We start from the raw sequence: 14,796 nt of genomic DNA on the forward strand, positions 1-14,796 counted from the left end.
AGTAACTGTCACCCTGTTGAACATGAAACTAAACTCACTGCTAATTCCTCATCAGTAGCAATTTTAAACACAAAGTTTCCAGCCGGGATTGAACCGGGGACTTTCTCATGTAAAGTAAACATGATAATTACTGCACTGGGGAAATGAGTGCGAATTCCACCCCCCGGACAGAGGGGAACTGACCATCCATCTCTAGCTCTAATTCCCAAACAGAAAATGCTGCCAAGAATCAGCAAGTCAGGCTGAGTCTGTGGCTGCTCTCAGCGTCTGCAATCGTCACAATGCCCGGGTGATTGACGGCAGCTCCGGACCAATAGGAAGAGGGGGCACGACTGGAGGACCGAGCGGATGCGGCTGGTCCTCCAACCAATCGGAGTGAATGAAGGGGCGGGGCCTGGCAATGACTGGAGCATGCGCAGTGCAGGTAATGGCGATGGGGTGACGGGTCCACAATGGGTAAAGGGGGGGATGGCGGGGCGGAGGGAGCGATGGATCCGGCGGGTGGACGGAGAGGCTCCGGAAACATGTTGTGTAAACCGCAAACCCCGGAAATAAACTGACCGGTCCCCCTCCCCCGTTTACACCGAGCGGGGCCGCAGCTCCCAGATCAATGAAGAGCCGGTTTGTATCAGGCTGGGCATTGGTTCCAGAGGCTGGTCCCTGGTCTCCAGAGTCGGTTTTTCGTCATTGAATGGTTACAATGCAGACGGAGGCCATTCAGCCCGTCCTGTCTGTGCTGGCTCTCTGCAAGCGCAAATCAGCTAGTCCCACTCCTCTGCCCTTTCACTAACAAGACCAGCAGCAGATATTACTCATCCCCAGTTACCTGTGGAGAAGATGATGTTTGACCTTTCTGAACCACTGCAGTCCGTGTGGTGAAGGTGCTCCCACAATGATGTGAGGTAAGGAGTTACAGGTTATTCACCCAACAATGATGAAGGAACGGTGATATATGTCCAAATCAACAACAACAATGTGTATTTATATCATGTCTTTCATGTAATAGACCTTTCCAGGGTATTTCACAGGAATGTTATAGAGCAACACTAGACACAGTCATGTAAGGAGATATGAGAGCAGATGGCCAAAGGTTTGGTCAAAGAGGTAGGTTTTAAGGATAATCTTAAAGGTAGAAAGAACAATAGAGAGGGGCAGAGGTTTATGGAGGAAATTCAACAGTTTATGGCCTTGGCAGCTCAGGGCGTGGACACCAAGGATGGAGGAATTAAAATTGGGAATGCTCAGGAAGACGGAATGAGAGGAGTGCAGAGAGCTTGGAGGGTTATGAGGCTGGAGGAGATTACAGAGATAGTGGGGGTGAGACCATGGAGAGATTTAAAAACAAGGATGAGAAATTTAAAATTTTGGTGGTGCTTACCTGGAGCCTTTGTTGGTCAGTGAGCACAGGGGTGATGGGTAAACAAGATTCAGTGTGAGTCAGCACACGGGCAGCAGAGTTTTGGATCACCTCAAGATTAGAGGGAAGTTGAATGTGGGAGGCTGGCCGGGAGTGCATTAGGAGAGAATATAAGAAATAGGAGTGGAATAGGCCATTCAGCCCTTAAAGCCTGCTCCGTCATTCAATGAGATCTTCTATTTCAACAACATTTTCCTGCACTATCCCCATGTACTTTGATGTTTTTAATATGAGAAATCCAGCAAACATACAAATTAGGAGCAGAAGTAGGCCACTCGGCCCCTTGAGCCTGCTCTGCTATTCAATATGATCATGGCTGATCATCAGCACCACATTCCTGCATACTCCCAATTACTTTCCACCCTCTTGCTTATCAAGAATCTATCTACCTCTGCCTTAAAGATATTCAAAGACTCTGCTGCCACTACTTTTTGAATCAATCTCAAAAATATCGATTTCAGTCTTGAATTTGTTCAATGACTGAGCCTCCGCAGCTCTCTGAGGCAGAGAATTCCAAAGGTTTGCCACCCTCTGAGAGAAGAACCTCCTCCTCATCTCAGTCCCAAATGGCCGGCCCCCTATTCTGAGACTGTGGCCCTTAGTTCTAGAACCTCCAGCCAGAGTTAAGTCCAGAGATAACAAAGGAATGGATGACAGTTTCAGCAGCAGATGAGCTGAGCCTTGGGTGGATTCGGGCAATGAGGTCTTGGTGATGATGTGGATATGTGTTTGGAAGTTCATCTTGGGGTGAAATATTTCACCATGGTTGTGAACAGTCTGGTTCAGCGTTAGATAGTTGTTGGGGAGAGGGATGGAGTTGGTGGCCAGGGAATGGAGTTTGTATTAGGGACTGATGACAATGGCTTTCATCTTTCCAATATTTAAGTGAAGGAAATTTCTGCTCATCCAGTACTGGATGTCAGACGTCAGAATATGTATGGCTTGGAGGGGAACCTGGAGGTGATGGTGTTCACATACACCTGCTACCCTGGTCCTTCAAGGTTGAGGACTTGGGAGATTTTGTCAAATTGTGGTTCAAGTTGTAGGTCTATAAAATGCCTTCCCATTGCCTCCTGTCTCTCGCACATCCCTCTCTCTCTCTCCCACTTGTCTCATGCCCTCTCTCTGTCTCTCCCACTTCTCTCTCTTTTTCTCTCTCTCCATCTCTCTTGTCAAAATAGAATTCTCTACCCCAGAGGGTTGTGGATGCTCCATCATTGAATATATTTAACGCTGAGATGCGGAGATTTTTGGTCTCTCAGGGAGTCGAGAGATATGGGGTGCAGGCAGGAAAGTGGAGCGAATACCAAGATCAGCCACGATCATGTTGAATCGTGGAGCAGGCTCAACAGGCCATATTTCTTGTGTTCTTATAGAAGCCAGAGTCTTGTGTAGCCCAGATTGGGTGTCAGGTTCCCTTCCCTGAAGGACATTAGTGAACCAGTTGGGTTTTTTTGACAATCCAGCAGTTTTCATGGTCACTTTTTCCTAGTGTCAGCCCCACAAAATGCCAGGAAAAACTCAGCATGTCTGACAGCATCTGCGGAGAGGAACACAGTTAACGTTTCAAGTCCGAATAACTCTTCATCAGAACTAAGGAACAATAGAAAAGAGGTGAAATATAAGCTGGTTTAAGGCGGGGGGGGGGTGGGACAGGTAGAGCTGGATAGAGGGCCATTGATAGGTGGAGATTGCCAAAAGATGTCATAGACAAAAGGACAAAGAGGTGTTGACGGTGGTGATGTTAGTTAAGAAATGTGCTAATGGTGACATTAAGGGTAGAAAGCAGGACGAGCAAGGTACAGATGGCCCTAGTGGGGGTGGGGTGGGGTGGGGGAAAGGATCGAAATAGGCTAAAAGGTAGAGATAAAACAATGGATGGAAATACGTTTAAAAATAATGGAAATAGGTGGGAAAAGAAAAATATATATAAATTATTGGAAAAAGGGGGATTGGAAAGGGGGTGGGGATGGAGGAGAGAGTTCATGATCTAAAGTTGTTGAACTCAATATTCAGTCCGGAAGGCTGTAAAGTGCCTAGTCGGAAGATGAGGCGCTGTTCCTCCAGTTTGTGTTGAGCTTCACTGGAACATTACAGCAGGCCAAGGACGGACATGTGGGCTTGACAGCAATGTGGTGTGTTGAAATGGCAAGCGACAGGGAGGTCTGGGTCATGCTTGCGGACAGACCGAAGGTGTTCCGCAAAGCGGTCACCCAGTCTGCATTTGGTCTCTCCAATGTAGAGGAAACCGCATTGGGAGCAGCGAATGCAGTAGACTAAATGGAGGGAAGTGCAAGTGAAATGCTGCTTCACTTGAAAGGAGTGTTTAGGCCCTTGGACGGTGAGGAGGAGTGAAGTAAAGGGGCAGGTGTTGCACCTTCTGCGGTTGCATGGGAAGGTACCTTGGGAGGGGGTTGAGGTGTAGTGGGTGATGGAGGAGTGGACCAGGGTGTCCCGGGGGGACCGATCCCTGCGGAATGCTGCCGGGGGGGTGAAGGGAAGATGTGTTTGGTGGTGGCATCATGCTGGAGTTGGCGGAAATGGCGGAGGATGATCCTTTGAATGTGGAGGCTGTTGGGGTGATAAGTGAGGAGAAGAGGGACCCTATCATGGTTCTGGGAGGGAGAGGAAGGTGTGAGGGCGGATGCGCAGGAGATGGGCCGGACACGGTTGAGGACCCTGTCAACCACCGTGGGTGGAAAACCTCGGTTAAGGAAGAAGGAGGACATGTCAGAGGAGCTGTTTTTGAAAGTGGCATCATCAGAACAGGTGCAATGGAGGTGAAGGAACTGAGAGAATGGGATGGAGTCCTTAAAGGAAGTGGGGTGTGAGGAGCTGTCATCAAGGTAGCTGTGGGAGTCGGTAGGCTTGTAATGAATATTAGTGGACAGTCTATCACCAGAAATTGAGACAGAGAAGTCAAGGAAGGGAAGGGGAATGTCAGAGATGAACCATGTGAAAATGATGGAGGGGTGAAAATTGGAAGCAAAATTAATAAATTTTTCCAGGTCCAGACGAGAGCATGAAGCAACACTGAAGCAGTCATCGTTGTACCAGAGAAAGAGTTGTGGGAGGGGGCAGGAGTAGGACTGGAACAAGGAATGTTCCACATACCCCATAAAGAGACAGGCATAACTGGGGCCCATGCGGGTACCCATAGCCACACCTTTTATTTAGAGGAAATGAGAGGAGTTTAAGGAGAAATTGTTCAGTGAGAGAACAAGTTCAGCCAGACGGAGGAGAGTAGTGGTGGATGGGGATTGTTCGGGCCTCTGTTCGAGGAAGAAGCAAAGCTCCGACCATCCTGGTGGGGGATGGAGGTGTAGAGGGATTGGATGTCCATGGTGAAGAGGAGGCAGTTGGGGCCAGGGAACTGGAAATGGTTGATATGATGTAGGGTGTCAGAGGAATTGCATAGGTGGGAAGAGACTGGACAGGGGGAGAGAGAATGGGGTCAAGATAGCAAGAAATGAGTTCAGTGGGCTAGGAACAGGCTGACACGATTGGTCTGCCGGGACAGTCCTGTTTGTGGATTTTGGGTAGGAGGTAGAAGCGGTCCATCCAAGGTTGGGAGACTATGAGGTTGTAAGCTGTGGAAGGAAGATCTCCAGAGGAGATGAGGTCATTGACGGTCCTAGAAACAATGGCTTGATGTTCAATGGTGGGGTCATGGTCCAGGGGGAGGAAGGAGGACGTGTCTACGAGTTGATGCTCAGCCTCTGCGAGGTAGAGCTCAGTGCGCCAGGCAACAACAGCACTACCCTGATGACAATGTCAGGGTTGGACCTGAGAGAACGGAGTGCAGCAAGTTCAGAGAGAGACAGGTTAGAGTGGGTGAGAGGAGCAGAGAAATTGAGACGACTGATGTCACGCCAACAGTTCTCAATGAAAAGATCAAGAGAAGGTAAGAATCCAGAGGGAGGGGTCCAGGTGGAGGGAGAATATTGGAGGCGGGTAAAAGGATCTGTTGAATGTGGAGAGGACTCCTGGCCAAAGAAGTGAGCACGGAGACGAAGGCGGCGGAAGAAGAGTTCAGCATCGTGCCGAGCCCGAAATTCATTGAGATGAGGGCGTAAGGGTATGAACCTAGGCCTTTGCTGAGCACTGAACGTTCAGCATCAGAGAGGGGAAGGTCAGGGGGTATGGTGAATACACGGCCGGGGCTGGGATTGGAAGACAGGATGGGGACAGAGGGACGGGCAGGGGTGGAGGGTCCTGGATGGGCGTTGGTGTCGTTGAGTTGTTGGAGCTTGCATTCCTTTGCACCTGAAAGAAAGAGACAAAGTTTCTTGTTGAGGCGTCGGATGAAACGAAGAATAAAATGAAACTGGGGGCAAGGGCAGCTTAGAAATAGGGTGCGTCGGTGCTGCTGGAGGGGGAGGTCGAGTGTGTACATATGGCGGTGCATGGCACTGAGTGTGGATCTCGGAATGCGACAAGAACAGCAGTCCAAGGAGCGTTGTATGTCCCAGAGATACCTGCAATCCTGGGTGGGATCGAAACATGAGGGATGGAATTTCAGTTGAAATCCACGTGGGGTAAGTCGGAGATGGAGACAGTCACTGAGGAAGGAAATATGGCTGTGAAAGCGAGTTTTAGTAAACACCTTGTCAAACACCGGGAGAGAAATGGAAAGCAATGAAGGTGAACAAGGCAAAAGAGAGAAGCGGAAATCCTATCGGAGAGAAGAGCAATACTTCTTCAAGGTAGGCATTCCTTGAAGAGAAGAGGCAGTCAAATAAACACTAAGATTATAGCAAAAAACTACGGATGCTGGAAATCCAGAACAAAAACAAAAATACCTGGAAAAACTCAGCAGGTCTGACAGCATCTGTGGACAGGAACACAGTTAACGTTTCGAGTCCAAACGACTCTTCATCAGAATTAAGGAAAAATACAAAAGAGGTGAAATATAAGTTGGTTTAAGGGGGGTGGGACTGGTAGAGCTGGATAGAGGGCCATTGATAGGTGGAGATTGCCAAAAGATGTCAAAGACAAAAGGACAAAGAGGTGTTGACGGTGGTGATATTAGCTAAGAAATGTGCTAATGGTGACATTAAGGGTAGAAAGCAGGACGAGCAAGGTACAGATAGCCCTAGTGGGGGTGGGGTGGGAGGAAGGGATACAGCCTTCGGGACTCAATATTGAGTTCAACAACTTTAGATCATGAACTCTCTCCTCCATCCCCAACCCCTTTCCAATCCCCCTTTTTCCAATAATTTATATATATTTTTCTTTTCCCACCTATTTCCATTATTTTTAAATGTATTTCCATCCATTGTTTTATCTATACCTTTTAACCTATTTCGATCCTTTCCCCCCACCCCACCCCCACTAGGGCCATCTGTACCTTGCTTGTCCTGCTTTCTACCCTTAACGTCACCATTAGCACATTTCTTAGCTAACATCACCACCGTCAATACCTCTTTATCCTTTTGTTTATGACATCTTTTGGCAATCTCCACCTATCGCTGGCCCTCCATCCAGCTCTACCTGTCCCACCCCACCTTAAACCAGCTTATATTTCACCTCTTTTCTATTTTTCCTTAGTTCTGATGAAGAGTCATTCGGACTCAAAAGGTTAACTGTGTTCCTCTCCGCAGATGCTGTCAGACCTGCTGAGTTTTTCCAGGTATTTTTGTTTTTGTTTTGGATTTCCAGCATCCACAGTTTTTTGCTTGTACCACAAAATAACAGATTCATTCAGCTCAATTTCACAAACTGCCTTTGTGTTTTTGTGGGTTCTCTCTCACTCCCTTTTCTCTGTTTTAAATCAATTTCACAGGGTATTAGAAGGGGAGGATTTACAGTCGGAAAACTGAAACATAACATTAAATCAGGATCTGATGGAGTTGTCCGATTTATTGTAACCTGAATATCATCAGATTTTGAACATGGAAGGAAAAAGCACCGTTCACAGAGGGGAGAAACTATGGAAATGTGGAGACTGTGAGGAGGGATTCAAATCCTCATCTGAATTGGAAACTCATCGGCCCAGTCACACTGGGGAGAAGCTATTCATCTGCTCCGAGTGTGGGAAGGGATTCATTCGGTCATCCAACCTGCTGCAACACCAGCGAGTTCACAGAGGAGAGAGGGCATTTACCTGCTCCAAATGTGGGAAAGGATTCACTCAGTCATCAACCCTGCTGGCACACCAACGAGTTCACACTGGGGAGAGACCATTCACTTGCTGTGTGTGTTGGAAGGGATTCACCACCTCATCCACGCTAATGACACACCAGCGTTTTCACACTGGGGAGAGGCCGTTCACTTGCTCAGAGTGTGGGAAGGGATTCGCTCAGTCATCTGACTTGCTGGCACACCAGCGAGTTCACACTGATGAGAGACCTTTTAAATGCCTAGACTGTGGGAAGTGCTATAAAAGTTCCCGGGACCTGATGCTCCATCAACGTGTTCACACTGATGACAGACCATTCAGGTGCTCTCACTGTGGCACTGGGTTCAAGCAATCATCTCAACTCACTGAACATCAGCGAGTTCACACTAGGGAGAGGCCGTTCATCTGCTCTGTGTGTGGGAGTGGATTCACTCGGTCATCTAACCTGCTGACACACCAGCGAATTCACACTGGGGAGAGACCTTTCACCTGCTCTGAGTGTGGGAAGGGTTTCACTCAGTTGTCCACCCTGCTGAATCACCAGCAAGTTCACACCGACAAGAGACCTTTTAAATGCCCAGACTGCAGTAAATGCTATAAAAGTTCCAGGGAACTGATGTCCCATCAACGTATTCACACTGATGAGAGACCATTTAAATGTCCAGACTGCGGTAACTGCTTTAAAAGTTCCGGGGTTCTGATGCGCCATCAACGTGTTCACACTGACGAGAGACCGTTCAAGTGCTCTCACTGTGGGACTGGGTTCAAGACATCATCTGACCTCGGTGTACACCATCGTATTCACAGCAGGGAGCGGCCATTCACCTGTCCGGACTGTGGGAAGGGATTCACTCAGTCATCCACCTTGCTGACACATCAGCGAGTTCACACTGGGGAGAGGCCATTTACCTGCCCGAAGTGTGGGAAGAGATTTACACAGTCATCCAACCTGATGAGACACCAGCGAATTCACAGGTAAATAGAGTGATTGGATTTTGTCATTAATCATATCCAGGACAGAACCATGTTCATTGGGGTCTGTTTCTGCTGATGTTAATTAACCCCAGGCCAGTTAAAAGGGCTAACATTCTGAATAGAAGTCAAATAAATCAGCTTTGTGTTAAATACAGTGTTTAATCCTTTTAATATCTCTAACACAAGTCAATTCCTTTTGAAGTGCTCTCCCTCTCCCCGTCTCCTCCATCCTCACCTCCAACAAGTGTGAGGAGCTCATGGAGCTTCTTTGTCACTAAGATTGAGACAATCCGATCAGTTGCCTCTGCTGCATCCCTCCCTTCCACTAGCCCACCGGGCCAAACCATCTCCAAAGTTCCCCCTTGTCTCAGCCCTGAACTCACATCTTTCTCCAGTTTCTCTCCTATCTCCCGTCATGCCCTGTCAGAGTCCCTCAATCCTATTCCCACTAAACTGCTGACCATCTAACTTTCCCATGTTAGCTGATATTGCTCATGGTTCTCTCTCTCTTCTGGTTTTGCCCTTCTCACCTTTAAATAAACCAATCTTACCCTTCCTGAAAAAAAAACCCTTGACACCACGGTTTTGGCAAATTACCACCCCATCTCCAACCCTCCTTTCCTCTCCAAAGTCCTTGAACTTGGTGTCACCCAAGGATCTATCCTTGGCCTCTCCTATTTCTCATCCACATGCTGCCATTAGGTGACATCATCCAAAAGCAACATATTAGTTTTCACATGTACACTGACTACTCCCAGCTCTACCTCACCACCATCCCTCTCCATTCCTCCACTGTTACTAACTTATCAAACTTCTTATCCGACATCCAGTACTGGATGAGCAGAAATTTCCTCCAATTAAAAATTGGAAAGACCAAAGCCATTGTCTTCAATCACGACTACAAATTCTGTTCCCTAACTACCGAGTCTATCCCTCTCCCTGGGAACTGTCTGAGGTTGAACCACACTGTTCATAATCTTGGTGTCAGATCTGACCCCAAGATGAGCTTCTAATCACATATCCACACCATCACTATACCAGATATTTCAATCTCCATAACGTCGCCTGTCTCCATTCCACCCCAGCTCATCTGCTGCTGAAACCCTCATCCACGCCCGTATTACCTTTAGACTTGACAATTCCAATACATTCCTGACCAGCCTCTCACATTCACCCCACCCCACATGTGGAAATGTGAGATCACCTTAAACTCTGCTGCCCGTGTGCTTTCTCACACCAAGTTCCATTCAACCATCACCCCTGAGCTCGCTGACCTATGTCGGCTCCAGGTCAAGTAATGCCTGAATTTGAAAATTCAGCTCCTTGTTTTCGAATTCCTCCATGGCCTCATCTCTCCCTATCTCTCTAACCTGTAGTTTCACAACCTTCTGAAATATCTGTGCTTCTCATTCTGGTCTCTTTAGCATCCCTGATTTTAATTACTCCACCATTGGTGGCAGGGCTGAGGCATGAAACTCTGAAATTCCCTCCCTAAACTCTCCATCTCTCTCCTGATTAAAAATCTTGTTAAAATCTGCCTCTCCAGTCAAGGTTTTTTCTATTTACCCTAATATCACTGTCAGGAAGATATAATAATGTCCAAAATGTTATTGGAATTTATTGTAAAATAGAGTCCGTGTCTGTGTGTGAGAGAGACTTATATGAATTAGAGGTGGCAGCTAGTCTGGGTGCTTTGATGTAAGAGAAGTTAGGTTTGAAATGTGAATTAGGTAAACATGGGGAAGTTTTAGAATGTGAAGTGTAAAGGGGGAAATTTGCATTTTTAAATAAATCAGACTAGATTGCTTTCAAAGGAGGAGAGAAATGTGTCACCTAGCCAGGTGAAGTTAAGGAACAGTGTGTTTATTTTTCCCAAAGATTACTGGTAAAACTTTATGCTATGAGAGACTTTTATTATCAGAAAAATAAAGTGCAAAGACATAGTGAAACAATGGGAATTTGCATTCAAAGGGGAAAATATGTACAAAGGAGCGAAGGCTGTGTCTAAGGGTAGACATTTTTAAGATCTAACAAGGGTGAAACGCCTTCAGCCTGTATGTACCAAACTGCTGCCTCTAGGGACTGAAGTTAAGATAACTCACTTTGAATTCAACTGTTCAGGGTATTGTTTGCTTTGCCTGAGCCTTTTAAAACCTGTGTGTCTTACTGTTGCCTTATGGAGGTGTAACTGGGAGTTAAATTAATTAGGGGGTTTAGAAGTTATTATAGTGATAATTTGTAGACATATGTGTGTGCTTAAAAATCATTTTTCTTGTTAATAAATGTTTAATTTAGTTTTATAAAAACCTCTTAAGACTCGGTGGTCCTGTTATTACTGAATTCAAAGCCTGCATCTCGAAACATACAAATTGTAAATTAGTTGTGACAGTTGTTTCAAGTTTCCCTCTGGGATTTGAACAGCTCAGCATTTACCACATGCTATGTCATAACATCACTCTATGTGACTCAGTGTCCAATTTTTACTTTATGAAACTCCTCTGAAGTGCCTTGGGACGTTTTATTATAATAATCCTGTTATATAACTACAAGTTATTACTGTTTCATAACAGCCAGTTTGTACACAGCAAGGTTCCACAAACAGCAATCAGAAGAGTGACCGATTAATCCAGTTTTTTTTGGTGGTGTTAGTTAAAACACGAATGTTGGTCCCACTGCACCAGGAGAACTCCCCTGTGGACAGGATGTGGAGGATAAAGATCTTGTGTTCATTTCAAATCTTTCACACCCTCAGAACATCCCAAAGTGACTCACAGTCAATGATACATTTTGGAAGGAAGAATGAGAGGCAGTATAAACTAAATGGTACAATTTTAAACAGAGTGCAGGAACGGAGTGACCTGGGAGTGTATGGACACAAATCTTTGAAGGTAACAGGAAAAGTTGATCAAATTGTTTAAGAAAAGCTAATGGGGGCCCTCCATGTATTAATGGAGACATGAAGTACAAAAGCAAGGAAGTCACACTGAAACTTTATAAATCACTTTTTAATCCTCAGCTCAAATATTGTGTTCAGTTCTGAGCACCACACTTCAGGAAATATGTCAAGGCCTTGGACAGAGTACATGGAAAATTGACCAAAATAGTATCAGGGATGAGGGGTTTCCGTTATGTGGAGAGACTGGAGAAGCTGGGATTGTTCTCTTTAGAGCAGAGAAGATTAAGGAGTGATTTAACAGAGGTGTGGACATTTTTGAGGAGTTTTTATCTACATAGAGAGAAATTGTTTCCATTGATAGGATGGTTGGTAACCACAGAAAACAGATTTAAAATAATTGGCAAAAAATCCAGGGTGAAGATGAGGAGAGATTATTTTACTCAGTGAGTTCTGATGATTTGGAACACATTAATATAAAAGCAAAATACTGTGGGTGCTGGAAATCTGAAACAAAAACAAAAATTGCTGGAAAAACTGATGAAGATTCATACAGACTCAAAACGCTAACTCTGTCTTTCTCTCCACAGATGCTCTCAGACCTGCTGAGTTTTTCCAGCAATTTTTGTTTTTGATCTGGAACATATTGTCTGAATGACTGGTGGAAGCAGATCCAATAGTAACTTTCAAAAGTGATTTGGATTTTTACTTCATAAGGAAAGATTTTCAAGGCTTGGAAGAAAGATCAGGAGAGTGGGACAGAATGGCAACATTTTCAGAGAGACAGTACAGACACAATGGGCTGAATGGCCACCTTCTGAGCTCTATGGTTCAATCGTATGGTATTTATTATGAATCATTATCCTGTTATAGAATCATAGGATCTCATCAGAGTACAGCACAGAAGCTCATTGAATCTGCACTGGCTCTTTCAAAGAGTGATCCAGTTTATCCCACTACCCCCCCCCACCTCCCCCCAATCTTTCCCCACATCACTGAAGGAGGTTTCAGCCGAACATCTGGCCTGTTAAGACACAAGCACGGTCAACTAGGGAGAAACTGTGTTAATGTGGGGACAGTGGGAAGGGATTCAATTTGAGTTGGAAAGTCATCAGGGCATGCACACCAGGGAGAGGTCGTTCACCTGCTCCATGTGTGGGAAGGGATTCACTCGGTCATCCAGCCTCCAAACACATCAATGAGTTCGTACTGGAGGGAGAGAGGGTTTAAATGCTTAGGACTGTAACAAGTGCTTTCAAAGCCAGTTCCCATTTTATAGTCCCAGTGAAAGTCAGGGCTTCCCAAACTGAAGGTCGTGACCCCAGTGGGGTGTGAGACAAGATTTTGGGCTCGCTAGCTCCGAGGCAGCAATGGCTGCCGTGGAGCTCCAACTGTTTCCTGACAGCTGTGAGGCCCCTTTAAATCCTCACGGTTTTTTTGTTGGTGGGCGTGGCCTAATGGCCTCCTCTCTCAGGCGCAATTGCTGCTGCAAATAAAATTTGTGGAAAAGGTTGTGCACATTGTACAGGTGTTCGTTTTTTCTGGAAAGCCGACTTCTTCAATAACAGGGATCATAATGTATTAATAATCAGGATAATAGTATATTAATAATCAGGATTGTAATGCATTAATGTTCAGGATCATATTGCATCAATAACCAGGACACTGTTACAATAATGATCAGAATCCTATTGCATTAATAATAAGGATCCTATTACATCAATGTTCAGGTTCCTATTACATTAATGATCAGAGTCCAATTACTTTAAGATTCAGGATCCCAACTCATTAATAATCAAGATATTATTACATTAATAGTCTGGTGCCGATTGCATCAACAATCAGGATCTTATTGTATAAATAATCAGCGTCCTATTACATTAATCACAGTCTAATTACATTAATAATCAGGATCAAATTACATAATTCCAGTTGTATTAATGTGACAGATAAAGTTCAATGCAAAGAAATGTGAGGTGATTGGTTTTGGCAGGAAAGATATGGAGAGGCAGTATAAAATAAAGGGAGAGCCTCTAACAGTGGTGCAGGACAGAGGGACCTCACTGTATATGTACATAGGTCATTGAAGATGGCAGGGCATGTTGAGAGAGCAGTTAATAAAGCATATAGTATATTAGGCTTTATTAATAGAGGCATTGAGTACAAGAGTAAAGAGGTCATGTTGAACTTGTCTAAGACACTAGTTAGGCCTCATCTGGCGGACTACGTCCAGTTCTGGGCACCATACTTAAGGAGGGATAGGAAGGCATTGGAGAGAGCACAGAGGAGATTCACAAGAGTGATTCCTGGGATGAAGAACTGTAGCTGTGAGGATAGAGTGGAGAGATTGGGACTGTTTTCCTTGGAGAAAAGAAGGCTGAGAGGAGACTTGATAGAGGTATTCAAGATCCTGAGGGGTATGGACAGGATAAATAATGAAACTGTTCCCACTCAGGAGAACATCAAGAACTAGAGGGCACAGATTCAAAATAATTGGCAAGAGATGATATGAGGAAATTATTTTTCACCCAGAAGGTGGTTGGAGTGTGGAACAAACTTCCTGAAAGGGTGGAGGATGCAGGTTTGATCGAGGTATTCAAAAGGAAATTGGATTGCTGCCTGAAAAGAGAGAATGTGCAAGGTTAGGGGGATGAGTGCGACTGTGTGGAATGCTGTTTCAGAGAGCCAGTGCACACTCAATGGGCCGAATAGCCTCCTTCTGCACTGTAAAGATACTGTGAAACCGTGTTTAATCATCAGCTGCCTATTGCTTCAATAATCAGGAAATTATTGCAATTATCAGGATACTAATACATTAATAATCAGAGTTATTTCAATTCATAATCAGAGTCCAATGGCATCAACTATCAGAATCCTGTCACATTTAAGTTATTTGCCATTGTGTCAATAATCAGCATCCTATAAATAAATGAATAATCAGGACGCTATTACATTAATAATGAGTTCAAATACATTAATAATCCCCCCCAAACCCGCTCAACAGCTGAAGCACCCCCACCCCCCACCCCCTCCCCTGTCACAATTCTCATCCCTTCAAATTTTCACTCTGGGGTCACACGAAGTCTGAGGCATTAAACTGTGGTCACACTGGGAAAAAGTTTGGGATGCACTGATTTAAACAACACCTTTCTGGACTTTAAATGTACTTATCTCATGACTCATTTCACCATTCAACGTCACATCTCCCTGTTCTATCTCCCTGATAGAAGTTATTATTAGTCATGGTGATCAGCTGTCATTGTGGGTTGTTGTTTTCAGTGTAGGCGTCTGTTTCATTCCATTCTTCACCCTGAAACTGTCGGAAGTGGTGCCGTCAAACTGTACAGTCACTGCACGTTGTCATGAAAGGAGCAGATCAGACTGAGCAGC

General features: G+C 45.2%; 1 protein-coding gene across 1 annotated transcript; it reads left to right on the forward strand.

Moving 5' to 3' along the window:
* The first annotated feature begins 431 nt into the window (after positions 1-431).
* On the forward strand, positions 432-14,018 carry LOC144698166 (uncharacterized). Its single transcript, XM_078570109.1, has 2 exons — positions 432-902; positions 7,203-14,018. The coding sequence occupies exon 2, from the start codon at positions 7,312-7,314 to the stop codon at positions 8,515-8,517; it is 1,206 nt and encodes a 401-aa protein (XP_078426235.1). The 5' UTR covers positions 432-902; positions 7,203-7,311; the 3' UTR covers positions 8,518-14,018.
* The last annotated feature ends 778 nt before the right edge of the window (positions 14,019-14,796 follow it).

The sequence above is a fragment of the Cetorhinus maximus genome, chromosome 23 (assembly GCF_964194155.1).
Source record: "Cetorhinus maximus chromosome 23, sCetMax3.hap1.1, whole genome shotgun sequence".
NCBI classification, from domain to species: Eukaryota; Metazoa; Chordata; class Chondrichthyes; order Lamniformes; family Cetorhinidae; genus Cetorhinus; species Cetorhinus maximus.

What these genes read in the sequence shown, in the direction of transcription:
- LOC144698166 (XM_078570109.1), top strand. Translation starts at nt 7,312, where the DNA reads ATGGAAGGAAAAAGCACCGTTCACAGAGGGGAGAAACTATGGAAATGT.